This window comes from Rutidosis leptorrhynchoides, chromosome 1, assembly GCF_046630445.1.
Source record: "Rutidosis leptorrhynchoides isolate AG116_Rl617_1_P2 chromosome 1, CSIRO_AGI_Rlap_v1, whole genome shotgun sequence".
Lineage (NCBI taxonomy): Eukaryota > Viridiplantae > Streptophyta > Magnoliopsida > Asterales > Asteraceae > Rutidosis > Rutidosis leptorrhynchoides.
In genome coordinates this window covers 404,039,732-404,065,105 of record NC_092333.1, presented here as the reverse complement: position 1 = coordinate 404,065,105, position 25,374 = coordinate 404,039,732, and the positions used below count along the sequence as shown (strand labels likewise).

The 25,374-nt window shown below is 34.9% G+C and overlaps 1 protein-coding gene across 1 annotated transcript; it reads left to right on the top strand.

The window, feature by feature from the left end:
* The first annotated feature begins 14,304 nt into the window (after positions 1 to 14,304).
* Positions 14,305 to 15,057, top strand: LOC139901478 (secreted RxLR effector protein 161-like). The gene has a single exon (XM_071884188.1). It carries the CDS (start codon positions 14,305 to 14,307, stop codon positions 15,055 to 15,057), a length of 753 nt encoding a protein of 250 aa, XP_071740289.1.
* Positions 15,058 to 25,374: the final 10,317 nt, after the last annotated feature.

Sequence of the window (25,374 nt, the reverse complement as noted above, 5' to 3'; positions counted from 1 at the left end):
CATTCGGGCAGAAACCCGAACCCGATCGACGGTACCCGGGAACACATCCATTCGGGCAGTGATTCCGGGTAGGGGTCCGTGAACGAATCCGGTAAAACCTCCCTATAGGGTCAATATATACCACCATTATTGGTGTTCAATTGGTTTAAAGAAAATAATGGCATCCCTAAGGATCGAACTCATGACCTCTCCATATCCCATGACACAAAGTACATGGGGAGAACCGTTGGGCTATGCCCACAAGTTCATCTTCTACTTTATTATATTTTATTTTTATTTAATATATTGTAGCACTTTCATTTTCATTCAATGGTTAATGGTTAATGTGTATCTAATTTGCAATGTCATCTTAACTATATGACTATAGAATTTTCATTCGCTTAATACCTTAAACAGATCATTCGACTATTTTATTTAAACAAACTCGTGGTTCCACGGGTCTTTTCACTAGTAATTCAGTTATATGCTAATTAATGTCAAAAAAATGTATATCCAATACTCGGTTCTGTCCGTTTTTGGTATTTTTTTTCTTGTTTGTTATGCCTCGTAAGACCTTCGTAAACACAAGGTTATGGTCCGGACAGTGAAACTTTAAGTATATTCGGGTACATTGCGGTTCCTAGCTCGTGATCTTCTAGTTTACTCTATTCTTAGCGATATGCATCCCTATGTGCACGCAACTGTCAATTGTAAGAGAAATAATCATTTTTAAAAAATATTTGAAAATCGGTATAGTATTTAACCAAACTCTGCCTGTTGAATTCGCTTGTTTTAGTTTTATATTGCACCTAGTCATATGAATTGAAACGTGGCCGAAATTCGAAGTATAAATAACTAAACAAAAATATCATATATGCATGCAATAGAGTGAACATGTTTTATGAGAAAGTCATGGATTCTAATCACTTGGTGTGTCCCCAGTTAACCAACAACAGTCTGAAACGTAGATCGAATATATGACACGTCACCAACCTCATTACTTGCATAAAATAAAAATGTTGATCACAAACATCCATAATATTGGCATTATGTTGTACATGTGTAAGCGTAGGTATATGACAACATGAAGACATTATACATGTATATAAAAATGTGATTATTACTGGATCGTGTTATCAGTTGTTGTGATTGCATAAGGGTAGACATGCATACCGTGAGGGTGACAAGAGCAATACCCAATAGAAATTAATGTAAAGGTTGCATCCACGTGAAACTCATGCAATTGCCATTCAGGTAATGATTTCCGACCCCACAAATAGATCGTTTCCGCATTATTGTTCTTTATTTCTGCTAATAAAAGTAATTATTAAATTAAATTTACTATACCAACTAAATTACAAGTGTTTTTTTAACGCGACCAAGGCATTCATGTTTTCCATAGTACTGATATTAATCTATAGAATCATGAAGTGGGTATTGAGGTTATAAAAGATATAGATAGTTTTCTTATTGTATTTAGGAATTGTTGATTAAATTTGTAGGCCAAGATAAGCATTGGCTATAAATACCATGTAATCTCATTAGTTCATAAAATAAATAGAATAACCCCTTATCAAATTTGTTATGGTATATATCATGAGCAAAACCTAGTAACAAAATAAAATACTATCCCACCCAAATTTATACCCATCCGTTCCTCAAATTCATCCAACAAAATTCACCTTTCATTCCTAAAATTCAACACATAAAAAAATTCATCACCATCGATGATTAACAAATTGTTAATCTCATTCAATCAATCCAAACGAATCAGTCAAAGATTCGTAATCAACAAAATCAATCAAAACCCTAAAGCGAATCCATTCAAGAAATTCGTTTATCAGATCAAACCATTAAACCCTAACGAATCAATTGAGCGATTCGTCTTTAAAACCAAACCCTAGCAAATTGAAAGTTTCGTTAAAATTAAATCAAAAACTATAAACCTATTTTTTGTTCTTTCAACTCAATGGCAAGAGACCAACCAGAAAGCAGCAATCAAACGATCGACATCACCTCTCCTTATTACTTGAGTTCTTCTGATCATCCATGACAAAATTTCGTAGGCGAGAATCTATTATGTGATACTAACTACAACGACTGGAAAGCTGAGAGGTCGAATGCTTTGTATGCAAAGAACATAATTTGGTTTGTTGACGGCTCCATTCTATTGCCGAAGGAAGGCTCAAAAGAATTAGGATCATGGAAGAGATGCAACGCCATAGTGAGAGGATGGCTCATTTCATCAATGGTTAAGGAAATCAAAAAAAGTGTCAAATATGCAATTACTTCCAGAGACATGTGGGTGGACTTGGACGAACAATTTGGCAAAGAGAACGCATCCAGAGCCTATGAATTAAGGCGTCAACTCACTCTGGTAAGGCAAGACTCTTTATCTATTTCATCTTATTATACAAAATTAAGAGTTATATGGGATGAAATTGTTGCTGTAAACTCTAGACCTATTTGTTCTTGCAATGGATGTTCATGTGAGATAGGGAAATCACTTGAGGCTATGAGAGATAAGGAAAGATTGTATGATTTTCTTATGGGTTTGAATGAGGAATACAACACAATTAGGTCACAAATTCTCATAACCAAACCGATACCAATAGTCGGTCAAGCTTTTCATCTTGTTAACCAAGATGAACAACAAAAGTTAATAGGGTTTGATAAGGTTTCTAAAGTTGAAACTGATGCTGCCTTTCAAAGTTACACCAAGAATGCGCCACCACGAAACAGTGCAAGGTATCTTAGAATTGTTCGTACAGGTGAAAAAATATGTACTCGCTGCTCGAAATCAGGTCATACGGTTGATGGTTGTTTTGAGATCGTGGGGTACCTGGATTGGTGGAATAAGAAGCCTGTTGTTGACAGGAATGGCCGAAAACCACCAAAAATTCGCTGCTGCTGCTGTTGAAGAAAATCGATCAGTCACCTCATATCACTAAAGAAGAATATGATCAACTCATGAAGCTGATTCAAAACAACAAAGCCAAAGAACAAAACCCGCTAGCTAATATGACAGGTATGATTAAATCTAATGATTCATGGATCATTGATTCAGGTGCAAGTGAGCATATTACATATAGAGATGATTGGATTTACCCATTAAAATCACACATGGACTGCCCTCCTGTTGTTATACTGGATGGAAACACTGTTGCTGTTAAAAATATAGGTGACATCGACCTGGAGCATAAAATCAAATTAAAGAATGTGTTAAACGTCCCTAGCTTTAAGTGTAATTTGTTATCAGTGAGTAGACTTTCTAATGATTTAAGTTGCTCATTCACTTTCTTTCGAAACGATGTTTTATACAGGACTTACACTCGAGGAGCCTGATTGGGACAGGTGATATGCATGATGGCTTGTACTATCTAAAGCCTTCCAAAGGATGGGCCGTGGCAATGTCAGTGTTAAAATGTCAACAGTATTGGCATAGAGGATTGGGACACGCTTCAGATTTGGTACTCAAGAAAATCAAAGGTTTAGAAGGTTTAGATGCAAATAATCATTACTGCGACTCTTGTATTCATGCTAAACAAAAAAGGTTAACTTTTCCTATTAGTTTTTCAAATACTATGGATTGTTTTGAATTGATTCATGTTGATATACGGGGACGTTATAAACATGCTTCAATGTGTGGTGCGCACTATTTTTTGTCTATAGTTGATGACAATAGTAGAGGTGTTTGGGTTTATTTGATGTAAAATAAATTCGAGGTAGCAAATATTTTTTCCATGTTTTACAACATGATATTTACACAATTTAATAAACGTATCAAGCTATTGAGAACCGATAATGGAACTGAGTTTCAGTCAAGATCTATGATGGAACTCTATAAAGAAAAAGGTATCCTTCTCGATACATCGTGTCCTTATACGCCTTAACAAAATGGTTTCGTTGAACGTAAACATCGACATTTAATAGAGATGAGTCGAGCGATACGTTTCCAAGCCTCATTACCAATAGAGTTTTGGGTTGATTGTGTGCTCACTGCAGCGTATATTATAAACAAGTTACCAAGTCGTAAACTAAACTACAAGACTCTACATGAAAACTGTAACGACCCGTCAAAATCGCTATTGACGCGGCACGTTAATCATTGATTCCACAGTGAGGTTTTGACCTCTATATGATACGTTTTGATAAAATATTGCATTCATTAAAATAAGTGACTTTCTAAACAAAGAAAGTTATAAACATGTGGGCGAGTGCTTAGGTATAAGCAAAACCCCAAAATACATAAGTCTTTAATTTACAGGTCGACATCACAGTCCAATTATATATTACACAACGCAGTTTTATTTTGAATGCAATAAACTTTGTACAAAGCATGAGAGACTCCATGCAGGCAACAAGCACATCACAGCGGAAGCAGTCTAAGGACCTGAGAATAAAACATGCTAAAAAGTCAACACGAATGTTGGTGAGTTATAGGTTTAATTGCTCGAGTCATAATTATATATAAAGATAGACCACAAGATTTCATCAAAAATTTATCAATAGATTCTACGTAACAGAGCACCCTGGTAACTAAACTTTAACGTTATAATGATAATTATCCCATTCGTTTTAATACATGCAAACCAACGTGTCATAAACTCAAATAACATACGTCCGTTAAAAGGCTAGCGCTCTAGCTCGGATGGGGATGTCAAGCCGTATGGATCCATATACAATATTTCGCGCCCACTAGTCCATATCCTATGTACTGGCAGCTACTAGTTACCAAAGCTAAGGGATTTTCGGTTTAACTCAGTGTAGAATTTAGTATGTACTTGTGTCTTATTGCGTTTAAAATAAATTGCATGTATTCTCAGCCCAAAAATATTTAAAGTATTTAAAAAGGGATCTATAAACTCACTGTTCAATATTAAGACTCAATATTGTAGGCAAATTGCGTAGACGTAATGATGGTAGACGACTGTATGGTTGACCTTGGATTCAAGAACAATACCCCGAACAATACCCAATATTTCCTTAGCTTAAAGCGGTTTGAAACCCGAATTAAAAACACCCTCGTATATACCTTATTATTATTAAACTTAAATTATAATTAAAATTATAATTATAAATATAATATAAATACAGATTATAAAAGAAGAAAAAAAGGATGTGAAGAATCCGTCGAGCAAACAGGCGTATTTATATTACTTTTCCATTTACTGTAGCTCATGCGATCGCATGAGCTTTCAGTGTTTTTGCCATGCGATCGCATGGCCGCCTTATCCGTTTTTATTTGCTAGTTCGCCGACATCAAATAATATTTTACTGTAGCAAATAGTGTTTACTTAGCAAATAGTGTTTACTGTAGCAAATAGTGTTTTACTGTAGCAAATTCGTTTTCACTGTAGCAAATAGTGTTTTACTGTAGCAAAGTCGTTTTTACGGTAGCAATTAGTGTTTTACTTGTACATCTTATAATATATACATATATATATATATATATATGTGTGTATATATATATACCGGTTGACATAATATTAAATCACTGTAGAGAATTGGTTTAAATTAGTCGAAATTTTCCGGGTCATTACAGTACCTCCCCGTTAAAGAAAATTTTGTCCCGAAATTTTGAGTAGTACCTGTTTTATGAGCGATATCAGTGAACAAATGTGGATACTTTTGCTTCATTTGATCCTCACGTTCCAAGTAAACTCGGGTCCTTGTCTAGCGTTCCAACGAACCCTAACTATCGGTATTTTGCTTTGTTTTAATTGTTTGACCTCACGGTCCATGATTTCAACAGGTTCTTCGATAAAATGGAGTTTATCATTGATTCGTATTTCGTCAATAGGAATTACGACATCCTCTTCAGCTAAACATTTCTTTAAATTTGACACGTGAAATGTGTCATGAACACTACTAAGTTCTTGCGGTAGCTTTAATCGATAAACAACTGCTCCAATTCTTTCGGTGATTTCAAAGGGTCCTACGTACCTAGGACTTAGCTTTCCTCGTTTTCCGAATCGTACAACGCCTTTCCAGGGTGACACTTTCAACATGACTTTGTCGCCCACTTGAAATTCTATCGGTTTTCTTCTTATATCAGCATAACTCTTTTGGCGACTTCGAGCTGTTTTCAGTCTCTCTTGTATTTGGACGATCTTCTCAGTTGTTTCGTGTATGATCTCAGGACCTGTCAGTTGACTATCCCCTAGTTCAGTCCAACATACGAGAGACCTGCACTTTCTGCCATAAAGTGCTTCAAAAGACGCGACCTTTATGCTCGTGTGGTAACTTTTATTGTATGAGAATTCTGCCAGTGGTAGATGTTTATCCCATCCGTTTCCGAAATCGATGACACATGCCCTTAGCATGTCTTCTAGTGTTTGAATAGTTCTTTCACTTTGGCCATCTGTCTGGGGGTGATATGCTGTACTCATATCCAAACGTGTCCCCATTGCTTTCTGTAAAGTTTGCCAGAACCTTGAAGTAAATCGGCTATCACGATCAGAGATGATGGACACAGGCACACCGTGTCTAGAAATAACTTCCTTTATGTAAACTTGTGCCAACTTTTCCATCTTATCAGTTTCTCGTATCGGTAAGAAGAGAGCAGACTTAGTGAGACGATCCACAACAACCCAAATGGTATCGTAACCTCCCACTGTTTTCGGTAGCTTTGTGATAAAATCCATGGTAATACATTCCCACTTCCATTGAGGAATCTCTGGTTGTGTCAGCAGTCCTGACGGTTTCTGATGTTCAGCCTTGACCTTGGCGCAAGTCAGGGTCTTTCCAACATAAGTAGCAATGTCAGCTTTCATGTTGGGCCACCAATAGAACTTCTTGAGATCGTGGTACATTTTCCCGTTTCCCGGGTGAATTGAGTACCTCGTTTTGTGTGCTTCATTCAGTACTAGTTGCCTTAGGTTACCATGTTTTGGTACCCATATCTTACCAGCAAAATACAGGGTTCCATCGGCTTTTACTTCAAATTGTTTTTCTAACCCTTTGCTCATTTCGCCTTTTTCATTTTCTTCTTTTAAAGCTTCTAACTGTGCTGCTTGAATTTGCTTTGTGAGATCAGTACGAATTGTAATGTTCAAAGCTCGGACCCTAAGAGGTTTTACTCTTTCTTTTCGACTTAGGGCATCAGCTACAACATTAGCCTTTCCGGGGTGGTAACGGATTTCACAATCGTAATCGTTTAACAACTCTATCCAGTGACGTTGCCTCATATTGAGTTGTTTTTGATCAAAAATATGCTGAAGACTCTTATGATCGGTGTACACTGTACACTTGGTGCCATATAGATAGTGTCTCCATATTTTGAGTGCAAAAACTACTGCTCCAAGTTCCAAATCGTGCGTCATATAGTTCTTTTCATGAATTTTTAGTTATCGTGAGGCATATGTGATACCTTTTGTGCGTTGCATTAATACACATCCTAAACTTTGGCGCGAAGCCTCACAATAGATCACGAAATTATCATTTCCTTCTGGTAATGACAAAATGGGTGCAGACGTTAACTTCTTCTTTAATAACTGGAATGAGGATTCCTGTTCCGTGGACCAATCATACTTCTTTCCCTTTTGAGTCAATGCAGTTAAGGGTTTGGCAATTCTAGAGAAATCTTGAATGAATCTTCAGTAGTAACCAGCAAGACCTAAGAATTGGCGGATTTGTGTTGGAGTCTTCGGTGTTTCCCATTTACTAATGGCTTCGATCTTGGCAGGGTCAACTTTAATTCCATGTTTACTGACAACATGGCCCAAAAATTGTACTTCTTGTAACCAGAAATCACACTTCAAAAATTTTGCGTACAGTTCTTCTTTCTTGAGTACCTCCAGTACCAGTCTTAAGTGTTGCTCAGGTTCTTCCTTGTTCTTCGAGTAAATCAATATGTCGTCTATAAAAACAATGACAAATTTGTCTAAATACGGTCTACAGATGCGATTCATTAGATCCATGAATACTGCTGGAGCATTAGTCAATCCAAAAGGCATGACTAGAAACTCATAGTGACCGTAACAGGTTCTGAACGCGGTTTTAGGAACATCTTCTTCCTTCACTCTCAGCTGATGATATCCGGAGCGTAGATCAATCTTAGAATAAACACTTGATCCTTGCAATTGATCAAACAAATCATCAATCCTCAGTAATGGGTACCGATTCTTGATTGTTATTTTGTTTAATTCTCGGTAATCCATGCACATTCTCATATATCCATCCTTCTTCTTGACGAACAGAATAGGAGCACCCCAAGGTGAAAAGATGGGACGAATAAATCCACGGTCCGATAATTCTTGCAACTGATTTTGTAATTCTTGCATTTCTGAAGGTGCAAGTCTATATGGGGATCGGGCTACAGGTGCAGCTCCTGGTATGAGATCAATCTGGAATTCTACACATCTGTGTGGAGGTAGCCCTGGTAATTCTTCTGGAAATACTCCGGGATATTCTCTTACAACTGGCATGTCATCAATGCTTCTTTCTTCAGTATCGATCTTCTTTACGTGTGCCAGAATAGCATAACAACCTTTTCTTATAAGTTTCTGGACCTTCATACAGCTGATAAGGTTCAGCTTCGAGTTGCTCTTCTCCCCATAAATCATTAATGACGTTTCATCCTTACGAGGGATGCGGATTACTTTCTCAGCGCAAACAACTCCCGCTCTTGTTTTGGACATCCAGTCCATGCTAACGATTACGTTAAAACTTCTTAATTCTACGGGTATCAAATCGATTTTGAAGGTTTCACCAGCGAGATTCATTTTGCAACCATGGCAAATTTTATCGGTTTTTATCAGTTTACCATTAGCTAATTCAATAGTATATTTATCGTCTAGAGGTAATGACATACATTTTAGTTTAGAACTAAAGTCTTTACACATATAACTTCTATCAGCACCCGTATCAAACATAATAGAAGCTAGTTGATTATTAACGGTAAACGTACCCGTGACAAGATTAGGATCCTCACGTGCTTTACTGGCACTAACATTAAATGCCCTCCCACGTGCGGGTTCTTTGTTCTTCTCCTTATCAGGGCATTGATTTATAAAGTGACCAGACTTCCCGCATTCAAAATATTTCTTGACATCGGTCGGTTTTGTCTTTACTTCAGAAACGGTGGCATAACAATCTTTTGCCACATGTCCTTTCTTGTTGCACTTATCACAAACCACTTGGCAATAACCTACATGATGTGTGTAACATCTTTTGCAGAACGGATGGGGTCCCTTATAGTTTGGACTTGTAGTTGTCCCATCTTGTTTACCTTTAAAAGTTTCTTGTTTCTTCAGGTGAGTACTTTTGCCCTTATAGTCTTCTCATTTCCTCTTTCCTTCAGTTGTCTTGACTTCGGTAATTGGTGCCTTAATCGAACTCTCTGTGATCTGGTCCATGAGTTGGTGTGCCATTTTCATGGCTTCCTGCATCGTATTCGGTTTGGACGATGTAACATTTCCTTTGATATTGATCGATAAACCGTCAATATACATTTCTATCTTTTGTTTCTCGTTTGGCACTAATTCGGGACACAACAAGGCTAGTTCCATGAAACGCTTTTCATAGTTATTGAGATTCGCGCTGAAAACCTTCAGATTACGTAACTCAGATTCCATTTTTCTGATCTCGTTTCGAGGACAGTACTCCTCGATTAGCATTTTTTCAGTTCTTCCCAAGAGATATCATATGCCGTATCTACTCCTTCTGCTTTAGCATAATTGTTCCACCTAGTAAGTGCACCATCTTGCAACGTGCACGAAGCATACTTTGACTTGTCTCCGTCCGCACAATTACTGATTTTGAAAACGGACTCCATCTTTTCAAACCATCGGGTTAGACTGACTGGTCCCTCGGTTCCACTAAACGTCTGTGGTTTGCATCCTTGAAAAGTTTTGTATGAGCATCCGTTTCGTGAGTTTATGTTTACGGCTGCTGCTTTGGCTGCTGCTTCGGCTGTTGCTTTTGCTGCCTCAGCTGCAGCAATTCTTTCATTCACACGTTTCTCGACTAGTTCCTCAAACTCAGCATCCGACATTTGAGACATGTTTCTTCAATAAATACAACAGAGATAATTTAATCATATCGGATATTAAAGGTAAAATGAGTTGTCAATAGTTAATCGTAGCATATTAATAATATGAACCAATTATTATAAAAGCCTTTTCTTCTTATTAGCATTTTATAATTATTTCTAGGGTATTACCTACCCGTTAAGTTCATACATAATAGCTAGTACAAGGAATTAACTACTAAAATCCTAATAATATTCCACTATGAAAAATTATAGCGAGTTACTACGTTATTATGTAATAATAATAATAATAATAATAATAATAATAATAATAATAATAATAATAATAATAATAATAATAATAATAATAATAATAATAATAATAATAATAATAATAATAATAATAATAATAATAATAATAAGTAGTAATAATACAAATAATCATTCCATGCATTTATTATTAATAAACCAAAATAATATAATACCATACAATACCGATATTTTACATATGCTTATTCTACATAACAAGATAGAGTAGCACACATAAGCAATAAAATAGCGCATGGAAGATTTATGGTTGCGAGGTCGTTTATTCAGAACTATCAGAAAGTTCTTCCCATTTGGTTCTCTCTGCCAATTGTTTATGTGTGCAAGGTCCGACAGACATTCTAGCAGTGTATTTAATTTTTGGTTGGGGTTTTGAGGTACCCGTTGCCTCAATGGGTTTAATACAATAAGGGTTGTTACGGATCAAATGGTCCTGTTCCTTTTTAATAATTAAGGACTTTTTATTATTGTGGTTGTTTTTATTATCTATAGCAAGTTGGAATTTCTCCTTAGTGACTTCTTTTATTTCATTAGCGAAATTCTCTTCCTCACTGATCTCGTCTGATGACGAACTGTCTGAGTCATGTGTAGGAGAATATGATGACGAACTGTCTGAATCATGTGTACAAGAATATGTACCGGTGGTCATGAACCGAAATCTGCCAGGCGTAATCAGCACAACCCGCCCGTCGGCGGTGTATCTGGCCCAATGTCCATGTTCGTTTAGAAATGGACGATCCTCATTTACTCCAGGGATCATGGGTCCATGCCAACTATACTGTGGCTCCGGAAAACTAAAGCTAGGTGGAGCTGGGACCTCCTCTGGGTTAACCTGAAGTTGAGATTCCTTAGCTAACACAATTTCTTCTTTAATATGTATTGGAACGCTCTTTTCAGTTGTGGATAGAATAGATTCAGTGTCTGATTCCGAGTCGTACAAAATGATAGGATTAGAAGAAGTCATCTATCACATAATTGAAACAACAATTACGTTAGTATATAAATATATCACATATAATGTTTTTGACAAAATGTTAAGCAAAAATCGGTAAAAACAAATATGGTCATAGTCCAGACTCACTAATGCATACTAACAATTACCAGTTAAACACATTAATGCAAATTCTGGTTCCCTATAACCTCAAGCTCTGATACCAACTGTAACGATCCGTCAAAATCGCTATTGACGCGGCACGTTAATCATTGATTCCATAGTGAGGTTTTGACCTCTATATGATACGTTTTGATAAAATATTGCATTCATTAAAATAAGTGACTTTCTAAACATAAAAAGTTATAAACATGTGGGCGAGTGCTTAGGTATAAGCAAAACCCCAAATACATAAGTCTTTAATTTACAAGTTGACATCACAGTCCAATTATTTATTACAACGCAGTTTTATTTTGAATGCAATAAACTTTGTACAAAGCATGAGAGACTCCATGCAGGCAACAAGTACTTCACAGCGGAAGCAGTCTAAGGACCTGAGAATAAAACATGCTAAAAAGTCAACACGAATGTTGGTGAGTTATAGGTTTAATTGCTCGAGTCATAATTATATATAAAGATAGACCACAAGATTTCATCACTACGTAACAGAGCACCCTGGTAACTAAACTTTAATGTTATAATGATAATTACCCCATTCGTTTTAATACACGCAAACCAACGTGTCATAAACTCAAATAACATACGTCTGTTAAAAGGCTAGCACTCTAGCTCGGACGGGGATGTCAAGCCGTATGGATCCATATACAATTATTCGCGCCCACCAGTCCATATGCTATGTACTGGCAGCTACTAGTTACTAAAGCTAAGGGATTTTCGGTTTAACTCAGTGTAGAATTTAGTATGTACTTGTGTCTTATTGCGTTTAAAATAAATTGCATGTATTCTCAGCCCAAAAATATTTAAAGTATTTAAAAGGGGATCAATAAACTCAGTGTTCAATATTGAGACTCAATATTGTAGGCAAATTGCGTAGACGTAATGATGGTAGACGACTGTACGGTTGACCTTAGATTCAAGAACAATACCCCGAACAATACCCAATATTTCCTTAGCTTAAAGCGGTTTGAAACCCGAATTAAAAACATCCTCGTATATACCTTATTATTATTAAACTTAAATTATAATTAAAATTATAATTATAAATATAATATAAATACAGATTATAGAAGAAGAAAAAAAGGATGTGAAGAATCCGTCGAGCAAACAGGTGTATTTATATTACTTTTCCATTTACTGTAGCTCATGCGATCGCATGAGTTTTCAGTGTTTTTTCCATGCGATCGCATGGCCGCCTTATCCGTTTTTGTTTGCTAGTTCGTCGACATCAAATAGTGTTTTACTGTAGCAATTAGTGTTTTACTGTAGCAAAGTCGTTTTTACGGTAGTAATTAGTGTTTTACTTGTACATCTTATAATTAATATATATATATATATATATATATATATATATATATATATATATATACCGATTGACATAATATTAAATCACTGTAGAGAATTGGTTTAAATTAGTCGAAATTTTCTGGGTCATTACAAAAACTATTAGGGAAAATCCCTACATACGATCATATGAAATTGTTCGGTTACCTTGCTTACGTCCATGACCACTCGTACAAACATGATAAGTTTGGAAAAAAAGGAAGACCTTGTGTATTTATAGGTTATCCAATGGGTCAAAAAGGATATAAACTTTACTATTTACAAAGTGAAAAGATACATGTAAGTCGTAATGTAACGTTCGTTGAAGACAAATTACCTTTTGACGATGCCTATGATGGGCACAAGGTGATTTCTCGTGAACACATCTCGGATACATCTCCAAACATCCAAATGTTGGTTGAAGAAAAAGTTACCGAAAAGATAAATAATAATGCACCAACCGATGAGTTTCTAATGACGTTCCACCTACACACGATCATCAGGAGGTTACAAATGATGTTCCTTTGACATCACCGCCCATTGTTCAACAAACATAAGAAACACAAACAACTAATGAAGCTATAGGGACTTGCACAAGTACGCGAACTAAAACTAGACCCAAACATCTTCAAGAATTCGTTATTGACATGCCGCCAACACTTGAACATGCATCATTCGTCCCGCCTTCCGGTTCTAACACCAACACGGTATATCCACTCTCTAACTTTGTGGCTTATGATAAATTTTCTGCATCTCACTGTGCTTTCTTAGCTGCCATCACCTTAAATGATGAGCCTAAAAATTTTAAGCAAGCAGTTGAACATAAAAATGGCAAGAAGCCATGACAAAAGAAATTCAAGCACTCGAGTCTAATGATACTTGGAATATTACTACTCTACCTCCCTACAAGAAAGCTATTGATTTAAAATGGATCTATAAAATCAAGTACAAACCAAATGGTGAGATAGATTGTTATAAAGCACGCTTGGTTGCCAAGGGTTATACCCAAATTGAAGGCATCGATTTCCATGAAACGTTTGCTCCAGTAGCAAAATTAGTCATTGTACGTTGTGCGTTAGCAGTGGCATCCAAGAAACATTGGATCGTTCATCAAATGGATGTTAATAATGCGTTTTTACAAGGTGATCTCGATGAAGAAGTATATATGAAAATCCCATAAGGTTTTGACAAAGGAAAGTCACATAGTGTCTGCAAATTACAGAAATCCATTTATGGTTTGAAACAAGCTTCCCGAAACTGGTATCAAAAATTTACACAATCCTTACTCAAACTTGGTTTCGTTCAATCACATGCCGACCCATCTATGCTTGTCTTCAAACGTGATTCTATTCATCTCATTGCTTTAATCTATGTTGACGACGTCTTGTTGATGGGAAATAATGGTACGAAAATTGATGAAGTCAAAGCTTACTTGCACACTAATTTCAGTACTAAAGACCTTGGGCCATTAAAATATTTTTTGGGTATAAAAGTAGCCCGATCCAACAAAGGCTTTGTCATAAGCCAACGCAAGTATACGTTGGATATTTTGGAAGATTGTGGTGTTCAACGTTCATGACCTAGTATTTTTCCAATGGAAAAAAATGTACGTCTTAAGAGCTATGATACTAGTGAAGAAGTCTATGCATCTCAATATCGGCACTTAGTAGGGCGCCTTCTATATTTGACTGTTACTCGGCGTGACATTGCGTACTCCGTTAATCAACTTAGTCAGTTTTTAAGTAAACCTCGCAAGACTCACATGGATGTAGCATTTCAAGTTTTACGTTACCTAAAAGGGACACCAGGCCAAGATCTTTTTTTCCCTTCAAGTGGCGGTCTAGAGCTTCTTGCTTATTGTGATGCCAGTTGGCTAAGTTGTCCTTTAACCAAACGTTCGCGCACGGGCTATTTTATTTGTCTTGGAGGTGCTCCTATTTCATGGAGAACAAAGAAACAAAGTGTCGTATCTCGTTCTTCAGCAGAATCTGTATATCGAGCCATGGCTACTACTGTTTATGAAGTCTTATGGTTAAGATGGTTATTAAAATATTTCGATGCAACTCAAGTTGGTGCTACTCCCTTGTTATGTGATAACGAAGCAACAAGACACATAGCTCTGAATCCCGTTTATCATGAGAGGACCAAACATGTCGAAATGGACTGTTATTTTGTTCGTGAACGGGTTAACAATGGTGATGTTAAACCGTGTGCTATTCGGTCTGAATTTAAATTAGCGGATATTTTCACTAATGCATTAGGAACGGATCGTTTCTTATTTCTTCGTGACAAGTTGGGCGTTCGAGATCTACACGTTCCAACTTTCGGGGGCGTATTGAGGTTATAAAAGATATAGATAGCTTTCTTATTGTATTTAGGAATTGTTGATTAAATTTGTAGGCCAAGATAAGCATTGGCTATAAATACCATGTAATCTCATTAGTTCATAAAATAAATAGAATAACCCCTTATCAAATTTGTTAGAGGGAACATTATTTTGGAGAAAATGGAAAGTAAATTTTTTTTTATAATTTTTCACAAACATTAAGATTATTTGAAAATATATGTTAGACATATTAGGTTTGGTTCAAGTCCGATTGTGGGCTTGGGTCCCTTAGAATTTTCTAGGTAACCTAGAAAACCCTAAGGGACCCAAGCCCACAATCGGACTTGGGCCTAACATAATATGTCTGATTGTGGCTTGGGTCTAACCTAATATGTCTAACAATATAAACATTTGAAAAAGAAACTTTGTGATAAATGTTATTATTTTGACTAGAAAACGCTCGAAGAAATAACATTCATCGTGATGCATGTTATTCTTCGAGCATTTTTTTCATCTTCTGTGAAGTTTTTTCAATAGCCCGATTTAGACTTTATGATTTAGGGTTTACTCACTAAACCCAAAACTCTAAACCCTAAACTCTAACCGTTCTTGTTAAAAATTCAATCTAAACCCTAAACCCTAATTTCTAAACCCTAAAAAAAGCTCGACGAATAACATGCATCACGATGAATGCTATCAGGAATAACATTTATCGATGATTGTTATTTTCTCGACCGTTTTCTGGTCAAAATAATATGGAGTAACATTGTGACAACCCGGAAATTTCTGAACAAATTTAAACTTTATCTTTATATTATTCCGACACGATAAGCAAAGTTTGTTAAGTTAAATCTCAAGAATTTTAAACTGTGTTCATATATTCATTTACCTTTGAATGTTCTCGATGATTCATGAATATTTACGTATAGAATGTATATATAATATATAGTTATATTAATTGAAAACGTTAACAAAGTATTAAATGTATAATACTTTACATGAACGTACTTGTTTCGATATATGTTTAATATATTTATCGACGGAATTAAAAGATAATATCAAGTGATTGAATTATCAGATACATTGTGGTATGATTAAGGGTCTCGGTTGTGAGGTCCACTGTGATTTAAGAAATCTATTCTTTTTAATGGAATTCGGAATAAATGGTAAAGTGATTTACAAATAAAAACAAACGTGTCAAATAATGAAAGTTAGACAAAAGTTAATGGAAATTCCTGTTTGATTTCCAATATATACTTTATAATAATTTCCTCGTGCCTCTGGATAAGTTAATCATTTAGCTTTCATAATATTTAATGTTAAAGTGAAGTCATGTAGAGTAAATAATTGAGATAATGGTTGTCGATAAGATAAACTCATTTGACATGTTACATTAAGATGATTTCATACGTTTGATCATCCATTAGACTTAACCCTATGATTCACGAATAAACTGTAAGTTAAAAACTAGAAACCATTATGACTGATGTCAAAGCTAAGGTATACGAAATAGTTTATATTTTACTAGGAAAAACTATTAAATACGATACAATTTTACACAAGATATTTATTTATTTATAGAATGGATATACTTAAACCTTGCTACAACACTTATAGGCAGTGTACCTAATCGTACAGTAGTGTAGTTTTTAGTAAGTCCGGTTCGTTCCACAGAGAATCATTTTTTTAAACAAAGCTCAACGCTATATTAGTTTACTTTTATAAAAATACAAATATATATATAAGTAATATTATTATTATAAAGGGGGGTTTTTACCGTTTAATGACCGGTTTGTCGATTTTAAAACTTTAGTCGCAGTTAAAACCAAATGTAAAATATTAAAAATAAATACAAGACTTAAATTAAAGCATGAAGTAAATAACGATAAATGAAATTACGAATAATAAAAGTGCGATAAAATAAACTTGCGATAATTAAAAAGTACGATAATTAAAAGTGCAATTAAATATAATAACAATAAAAATGCGATAATTAGAAGTGCAATTAAATATAAAATAAAGGAAATTAAATATGAAATAAAAGAATTATGCTTATTTAAACTTCCGTAATCATGATGTTTGACGTGTTGATTTTAGTTTTATGCCCATGGGTTAATTGTCCTTTGTCCTGGATTATTTAATATGTCCGTCTGGTTTTTGTCCATAACAGTCCATCAGTCATAAATATAAAGTGCGAGTGTCCTCGTCAAATTATCCTTATACCCGAAGTTAAATATTCCAACTAATTGGGGATTCGAATTGTAACAAGGTTTTAATACTTTGTTTAATGAATACACCAGGTTATCAACTGTGTGTAAACCAAGGTTTTACTACTTTGTTAGCAATTACACCAATTACCCTTGAATGTAATTTCACCCCTGTTTTAATTATTCTAGTGGCTATTAATCCATTCCCGTGTCCGGTTAAATGAACGATTATTCGTACATATAAATACCTCGCCCATCATGTCCGATCGAGTGTATATGGTAATTTATAGGGACGCCCAATTGTAAATCTTTATATTAACATTAACAAACTTTCATTTAGTTAAACAAATATAAAGCCCATTAATAGCCCATAGTCTAATTTCCACAAGTGTCGTTCTTTTGTCCAAACCCCAATTATGCTACAAAGCCCAATTACCCAATTTTAGTAATTAGCCCAACATCATGATTACTTAGTTTTAAATAAGCATAATAATAACTTAGCTACGAGACATTAATATAAAAAGGTTGAACATAACTTACAATGATTAAAAATAGCGTAGCGTTACACGGACAGAATTTCGACTTACACCCTTACAATATTCGCTAACATACCCTTATTATTAGAATTATAATTAAAATTAAAATATAAATTATAAATATATATATATATATATTTTACGTATGAGAAGAAGAAGAAAAAGATTATGAAAATGATCAGAATTCGGTTTGCTTTATAGGGAGTTTCAAAACTGGGGGCTCCGCGACTCGCGGCCATTTTGGCCTTCAAACTCCGCGAGTCGCGGAGTTTGCTTTTACAGCTCAGAGGAGTTTGGCTCCTTGTTTACCGACGGTTTATAATATATATATAATTAATATAATTAATTATATATTATATTATATTTATATACATAGTTAATTTGTAATTTTTAGTCCATTGCGTCGAGCGTTAAGAGTTGACTCTGGTCCCGGTTCCGGATTTTCGAACGTCCTTGCGTACAATTTTATATTTTGTACTTTGCGTTTTGAATCTTGTACTCTTGTAATTTCGAGACGTTTCTTATCAATAATTGGAACCTCTTTGATTGTCTTTTGTTCTTTTGAGCTTTTTGGTCGTTTGCGTCTTCAATTCGTCGAATCTGTCTTTTGTCTTCACCTTTTATTATTTAAACGAATATCACTTGTAAATAGAACAATTGCAACTAAAAGCTTGTCTTTCTTGAGGAATAATGCTATGAAATATATGTTCGTTTTTAGCATTATCAAATATTCCCACACTTGAGCGTTGCTTGTCCTCAAGCAATATCGTCTTGAAATACTAGAATCACTTCTTTATTCTTCACACTTTGTACATCAGTGATTTCTATACGGCGGTATAAACAATGGTAGTAACGATATGGTTTACAGTCCCACATGACTATAAAAATTTAGATCCATTAAGGAAATTGGATCTTTATGAAAACATTTGATCTTTTGAAAATTAAATCTAGTTTTTACCCTAGATAAGTTTTCTAGAATAACCCTTTACCGGTGTTTGCAAAATATTTTTGTGGGTTTGGTGGGTTTCAGATTTGAAAATTTTAGCTCAAAACTTGCGGTTTTGTGTCACCCACTTGCTAACCTTGTATTTGGAAAGCAACACGTCCAGTTTACTTGTCCCGTATATTACCTTTCGGTAAACTACCGTCCGGTTATAAAGGAAAGCGTTGTACAAGCAACTGTTAAGGCAATGTCCCCTGACATGCTTTTAATTATGGTCTATAACGTGTCGGACGCAATTACTATCCTTGGTAGGAGCAATAGTAAAGTTCACCCTTATGATTTTTCGGTATGGCACAAGGTCCTGTCTTTGACCACGATGCAACCACCGTTCTTACGGTTGACACCCGATTTAGTTCAGGTGACCTAATGAATTCCAGGTGAATTCCTAGGATTTTACGTTCAATGGTAATGAACGTATTGAAAATGGGTTTTCAGAAAACAAATCGGTTTATAATTTTGATCAAAATATTTTCTCGTTCAAGCTCGAGTTTAGATATCATTGAATTCCATGAGTTTGAATTCTCAATCTTTAAGGTCAATCTCTAGGATTGAGTAATATCAGTCTTAAAAGCTGATTTTTAATCTTTAAGGAGATTATCCTTTCTGGGGATCTGATTCATTAGTCTTATTCAGCTAATTTGCATGGTGCCTCCCCATTGTACGAGATAAATCATTCTCATGGTTAGGATAAATCTGACCACTTGGCGACCCTGTTTAATGCTGAGGTCCGTGGATTTCCTGCTGATTTTAGTGATGACTTTTCTAGATTTTTCGTCAACCTACAGCTGGTCTGGACGACAACTTCATGACCTAAATCAAGAAGCGCGTGTCTTTTTCGGAAGACTTTACTTCCTTTTAATGATGGAATTGATTCATCGTGTAGATCCATCTTTTCTTTTCTTTCATCGGGTAAAACAGTTTAGTTTAGTCCAAAGCAAAAGTATTTTCAGTTATTTGTTACAGATATATGTGACATATGTTTAAGATAACTTGGTAAATTTTCCCACACTTGGCTTTTATTTTCCTTTTTATCGTCCTCTATTCCATTTTAAATGAATTTTAACATTTTGGTTTGTTTCTCAATTTATGTTCTTTCCGAGGTAACAATAATTTCGGTGTTAAAACCTAGTTTTATCGTTCATAAATATGTATAAACATGATTTTGAGTTCATTTAATTGAAAATTTTGAAAAATTTTACTAGAATTGGGTAGTCAGTATATAAGACTAGGGCCGTTCTTTATTATCAGAGAGCACTAGATTCTAATACAACTACTGCTTTACTAGTATTTTTAATGGTAACCAAGTGTTTAAGATAAAAATTTTAAAATCCGAAAGAATTTAACCCCTTCCCACACTTAAGATCTTGCAATGCCCTCATTTGCAAGAAATCAGTAACAATTTAAATTATTGAGGGTGATTTGTGTGAAAATGATTAAATTTTTACCAAAGTTTCCAAATATATTGGCGTTTGTTTGCTGAATGATAAATGGTGCACATCATTTGTTCATTCCGTCTTGTTGTTATTTCACATATATTTTGCTTCTTGTCGTCAAAATTAGTTGCTTTTGCTGAACTTAATGCCAGTCTTTGAAAATGCGTTGTTTTACCCTGTTGTGTACATAAGATAAACTGCAAACATATATACATATTTTTGAAGTTTGGTATATTACCCCACATTCAAAAATTATTAAAATCTAAGAATAAAAGTTAGATAATTATAAAAATTATTACAATATTAACAAAAGTATTAAACGTATCAATAATTACAAATTAAAAATAAAAATAAAACTAAGTATACTAGGGATGATACTGGTACCAATAGGGGTTCCAGGCATAACCATAGGTGCTATAGAATGCTTCGGCAGGGTCATACGTAGGATACGGTGGCTGCATCTCTATAGACCAGGGAGGGAAGATGGGTTTCGGTGTAGGAATATAGTTTCTACCTATATGTTGGCAATGAGCTATGATTTGGTTCTGATGAACTTGCCAATCTTCAAATGCTCTCTGTCTAGCATTTTCGTATTCTTGAGAAGCTATAAACCTTTGCATTTCTTGCATCTCATTCCCCCCTCCTACATTACCTTGCTGTTGGTTTCTCTCCACCTGTGGATGTCTACCATGGTATCGTACTGCGGCGTTATTTCGCCTCTTCAAAACTTTCGCACCATGGTATACATTTAAACCTATAGTATCGCGGGGTTCTGGTTCTTCTACTAATAATCCCCCCCGACTTATATCCACACCGAGATATTCACCAATCAAAGTAATAAAAATACCACCTCCTATTATGCTATGCGGTCGTATCCCCCGAACCATAGCCGATAAATAATAACCCACACAATATGGTATACTTACAGCGCTTTGTGGGTCTCGAATACACATATGGTAAAACAAATCCTGTTCATTTACTTTTTCCTTGTTCTTACCCCTTTGTGTAATCGAATTAGCTAAAAACCTATGAATCACTCTTAATTCGGCTCTATCTATATCTAAATAAGAGTAATTTCCCCCTTTGAAACGGTGATGGCTTGTCATTTGACTCCACACACCGTGTGTATCAAAATTTTCATCTACCTTTCTACCGTTTAGTATCAACCCTCTACAATCGGCAGATGCTAACTCCTCAGGCGTATATATACGTAAAGCCTGAGCCATGTCCAGTAAAGACATGTGGCGCATCGAACCGCCTAACAAAAATCTAATAAAAGAACGATCGGTTAAACTAGCTACCCGATCATTCAACTCTATACTACATAACAATTCTTCACACCATACTTTATATACAGGTCTACGCATGGTGAATAAACGTACCCAGTCATTAAAAGTAGAATTACCATACCTCTGTACAAGTAATTCCCTAATTGGCCCGGCCAATTCTACAGCTTCTAAGAGTCCCCATTCTATGACCCTCGGTACCTCAACAACCTTAGAATGAAGAGTATGCAAACCCCTTTGATATTTTGGATAATCTATCCAAAGTCTGTCAAATCTCAGGTTCGGGTGCAACTCTTCCAAGTGCATATCGGAAAAGGTCATGACTGGATGAGGTATATCCTGCTTGTAGTAGTTATCCACCTCCTGTTGTTCCACATTCTCAGCAGGAGCATTGCGGGCTTGGGATGAAGATTCACCCCTTTCAGTCTGCAAAACACATCAAACACAAATTTTGTGCATCCAAATATGCATTAGTGTCAGCAAAATCATCAATCAAAATAATTACAATGACATTATCAATTTATATCAAACTTAAGCTCATTTTCATATTTTCATCAAATCTACACTTTTTCAAATAAGCATATACGAAAATGTTCGCCTAGTTCATAATAATCATTCAAATAACATGTCAAAATAATCATTACTAGCAATTAAACAAGTCTCAAATGGCATTATCTTTCAAAAATCAAGTTCATGAATTTTAGACTTGAAAAAGTCCACTTTAATTCTCAAAATCATGTTTAGGCTCAAAGTTTGGATCATTTAACTACCTAGACATGTTACACTACTCAATTTAGCAACAATTCATGACAAAAATCGGCCATAACCTGTTTATATCAAAAAGCCCCAAATTTGCTCAAGAACACAAACCCTAGATTACTCAAAAATTGAAGTTTAAGGCTTCTAATCATGTTAAACAGCATCAATCTAGGTTATACAAGCATAATACATAAACAATTTAAGCATAATTACACTAAAAAGCATCAAAATCAAATTGGGGAAAAAATTACTCAAGAACACCAAATTTCGGATTAAATGGTGTTTAGGTGTAGAAATTTACTGTTTTTCTTGAGTAATTCCTAGATAGCATCCTTCTAAACATGATTTTAGTAAAAAATTTGGTGATTAACGGTTAAAAATTGTGATTTTGGGGGTGTTTTTGGGTGTATTTTCGGAGTGTTTTTTCGCTGTGTTTTTGAGTTGGGGGTGTGTGGACTGAAACTGATCGTTTAGCTCTTTTTATTTTTTTTTCTGATTTTCGGTCCTCCGCGACTCGCGGTGAAATACCCTTCAAACTCCGCGAGTCGCGGAGTTTGGTATTTTTTTTTTTTATAATAACTTATTAAAACAATTAATTAATTAATTTTAAAATTTTGTTTCCTTTGTTATTTAGGACGAGGTCGTTTCGGATCGATGTCCTAGTCCGTCCTTCGACAAAATTTTAAAATTTGTCTTTTTGTAGCGATTGTTTTAAAAGCTAAGATTTTTGGGTTTTTTAATGTTTTTGGCATACTTTAAATCAATAAGATTAAAAATAATGATAATAAAAGTTCTCGTCCCTCCCTTGGGTAAAGCAATTTCGGTTCAAAGACCTAGTCTTCAACTTACGACGAATTTTAAAAATCATATTTTTAACTTAATGAGATAAAGTAAATTTTTGTTTTTAAATTCACACAACTTAAATATAAAATTCAAAATTTATATTAAAAATTCACACCAAACTTAAAATTTGAAATGCATAAAATTAAAAATTTATATTTTTTAAAAATTAAAAATTCACACCAAACTTAATTTTAATTTTTCAAATATTTACAATTTTAAAAATATTGTTTTACAAAGTTTACAATATTAATTTAAGATTTAAATATTAATTTTAAAAACATGGTAAAAAAAAATAAAATTAAAAATCTTTTTGTCTTTTTATCCCACTTTAATCAATCAAATATTATCAAAAATATGCGCCCCTCTTTTCGGTAAAGTAATTTCGGTTCCAAGACCTAATTTAACTCATGACGAATTTTTGAAATATTTTGGGTTGATTGATTAAAGATATTTATACCTTAAGAATAAACGTTAAATTTCGCAGTGATGTAATAAATTTTTGAATGATATCAATAATTTCGGTCGCCAAACCTAATTTTATTCAATACCAATTTAATACTTTTTAGCGAACAAATTAGCGTTTATTATCAAAAGGTTAAAAAAAATAAAAACTGTACAGACATACCTCTGAAATACATTTCTTAGTTATATGATCTATCCCATTCATAAGATAGTCGGTTTAATTGGTTTTCCATGGCTACATAGGCGTAACCTCGAGCATTCAGTGTCTTTTCTTCTAAACATATGAACGGTCCGTCTCTACATAAAGTAACAAATTCGGTATTTGAATAGGTTTGATTATTTGAACATTTACCTCCATGTGACCATTTTCCGCATTTGTGACATCGTTCTAGGTGTCGTGCTCTTCTTTTCGCTGCGGATTTTGATTTTCCTTTACCAAATTGTAACTTATTATCTTCGCATCTGGATTCTTTTCTAACTTCGTCCATTCTTTCTCTGATTACTGATACTAATTCACTCGGTAGTATGTCATTATTACGTTTAGTGATCAAAGCGTGTAGCATTAGACCATGGTTTAGTTCACAGGCAGTCTTCATTTTGTAAAAACCTAAAAAAAATAAAAATTCAGAATGGGGGGAGAAGACTAGTTCTTTAGGGTCTGCTAGGGAAAGACCATTCGGGTTCCATTTTCGAGAACTACACGAAAACAGACAATCTAACTCTAACAGAAATACATATTATCCTTTAAAGACTTGATTCTCCCCACACTTAGTTAGCTGTGGTGTCGAAATTGTGATTAACTTCGTTGTCGACTTCCATCGGACCATGTATGTAATGTTTAACTCTGTGACCATTAACTTTAAATTCAATCCCATTTGAATTTATCAATTCTATCGTTCCGTATGGGAAAACTCTTTTGACTATGAATGGTCCAGACCATCTTGATTTCAATTTTCCAGGAAATAGCTTGAATCGTGAATTGAAAAGAAGAACTCTGTCTCCTTCTTTAAATTCTTTTGAACTTCTGATTCTTTTATCATGCCATTTCTTCGTTCTTTCTTTATAGATTAATGAATTATCGTATGCTTCATGTCTTAATTCTTCTAATTCGTTTAGTTGACTTAATCGTAGACGTCCAGCTTCATGTAAATCAAGATTACATGTCTTCAAAGCCCAAAATGCTTTGTGTTCAATTTCTACTGGAAGATGACATGTTTTTCCATAAACAAGTCTAAAAGGTGTGGTTCCAATTGGAGTTTTGTAGGCTGTTCTAAAAGCCCAGAGTGCATCCTCCAATTTAATGGACCATTCCTTCGGATTTGATCCTACGGTTTTCTCTAGAATACGTTTTAAGGCTCGGTTGGTATTTTCAACTTGTCCACTTGTTTGTGGATGATATGCGGTGGAGATTTTATGAGTTACTCCATATCTTTTAAGAACTTTCTCAAGTTGATTATTACAGAAATGAGTACCCCGATCACTTATCAAAGCTTTCGGTGTTCCAAACCTTGCAAAAAGACGTTTTAAAAAGTTGACTACAACTCGTGCATCGTTAGTTGGGAGAGCTTGTGCTTTCACCCATTTAGATACATAATCAATGGCTACGAGTATATATAGATTATTATGAGATTTTGGAAATGGACCCAGAAAGTTAATACCCCAAATGTCAAAGACTTCACATACTTGGATGACATTTTGTGGCATTTCATCACGTTGACTTATTTTTCCGGCCCTTTGACAAGCATCACAGGATTTGCAAAGAAGGTGTGCGTCTTTGTAAATTGTAGGCCAATAGAATCCAGCTTCATA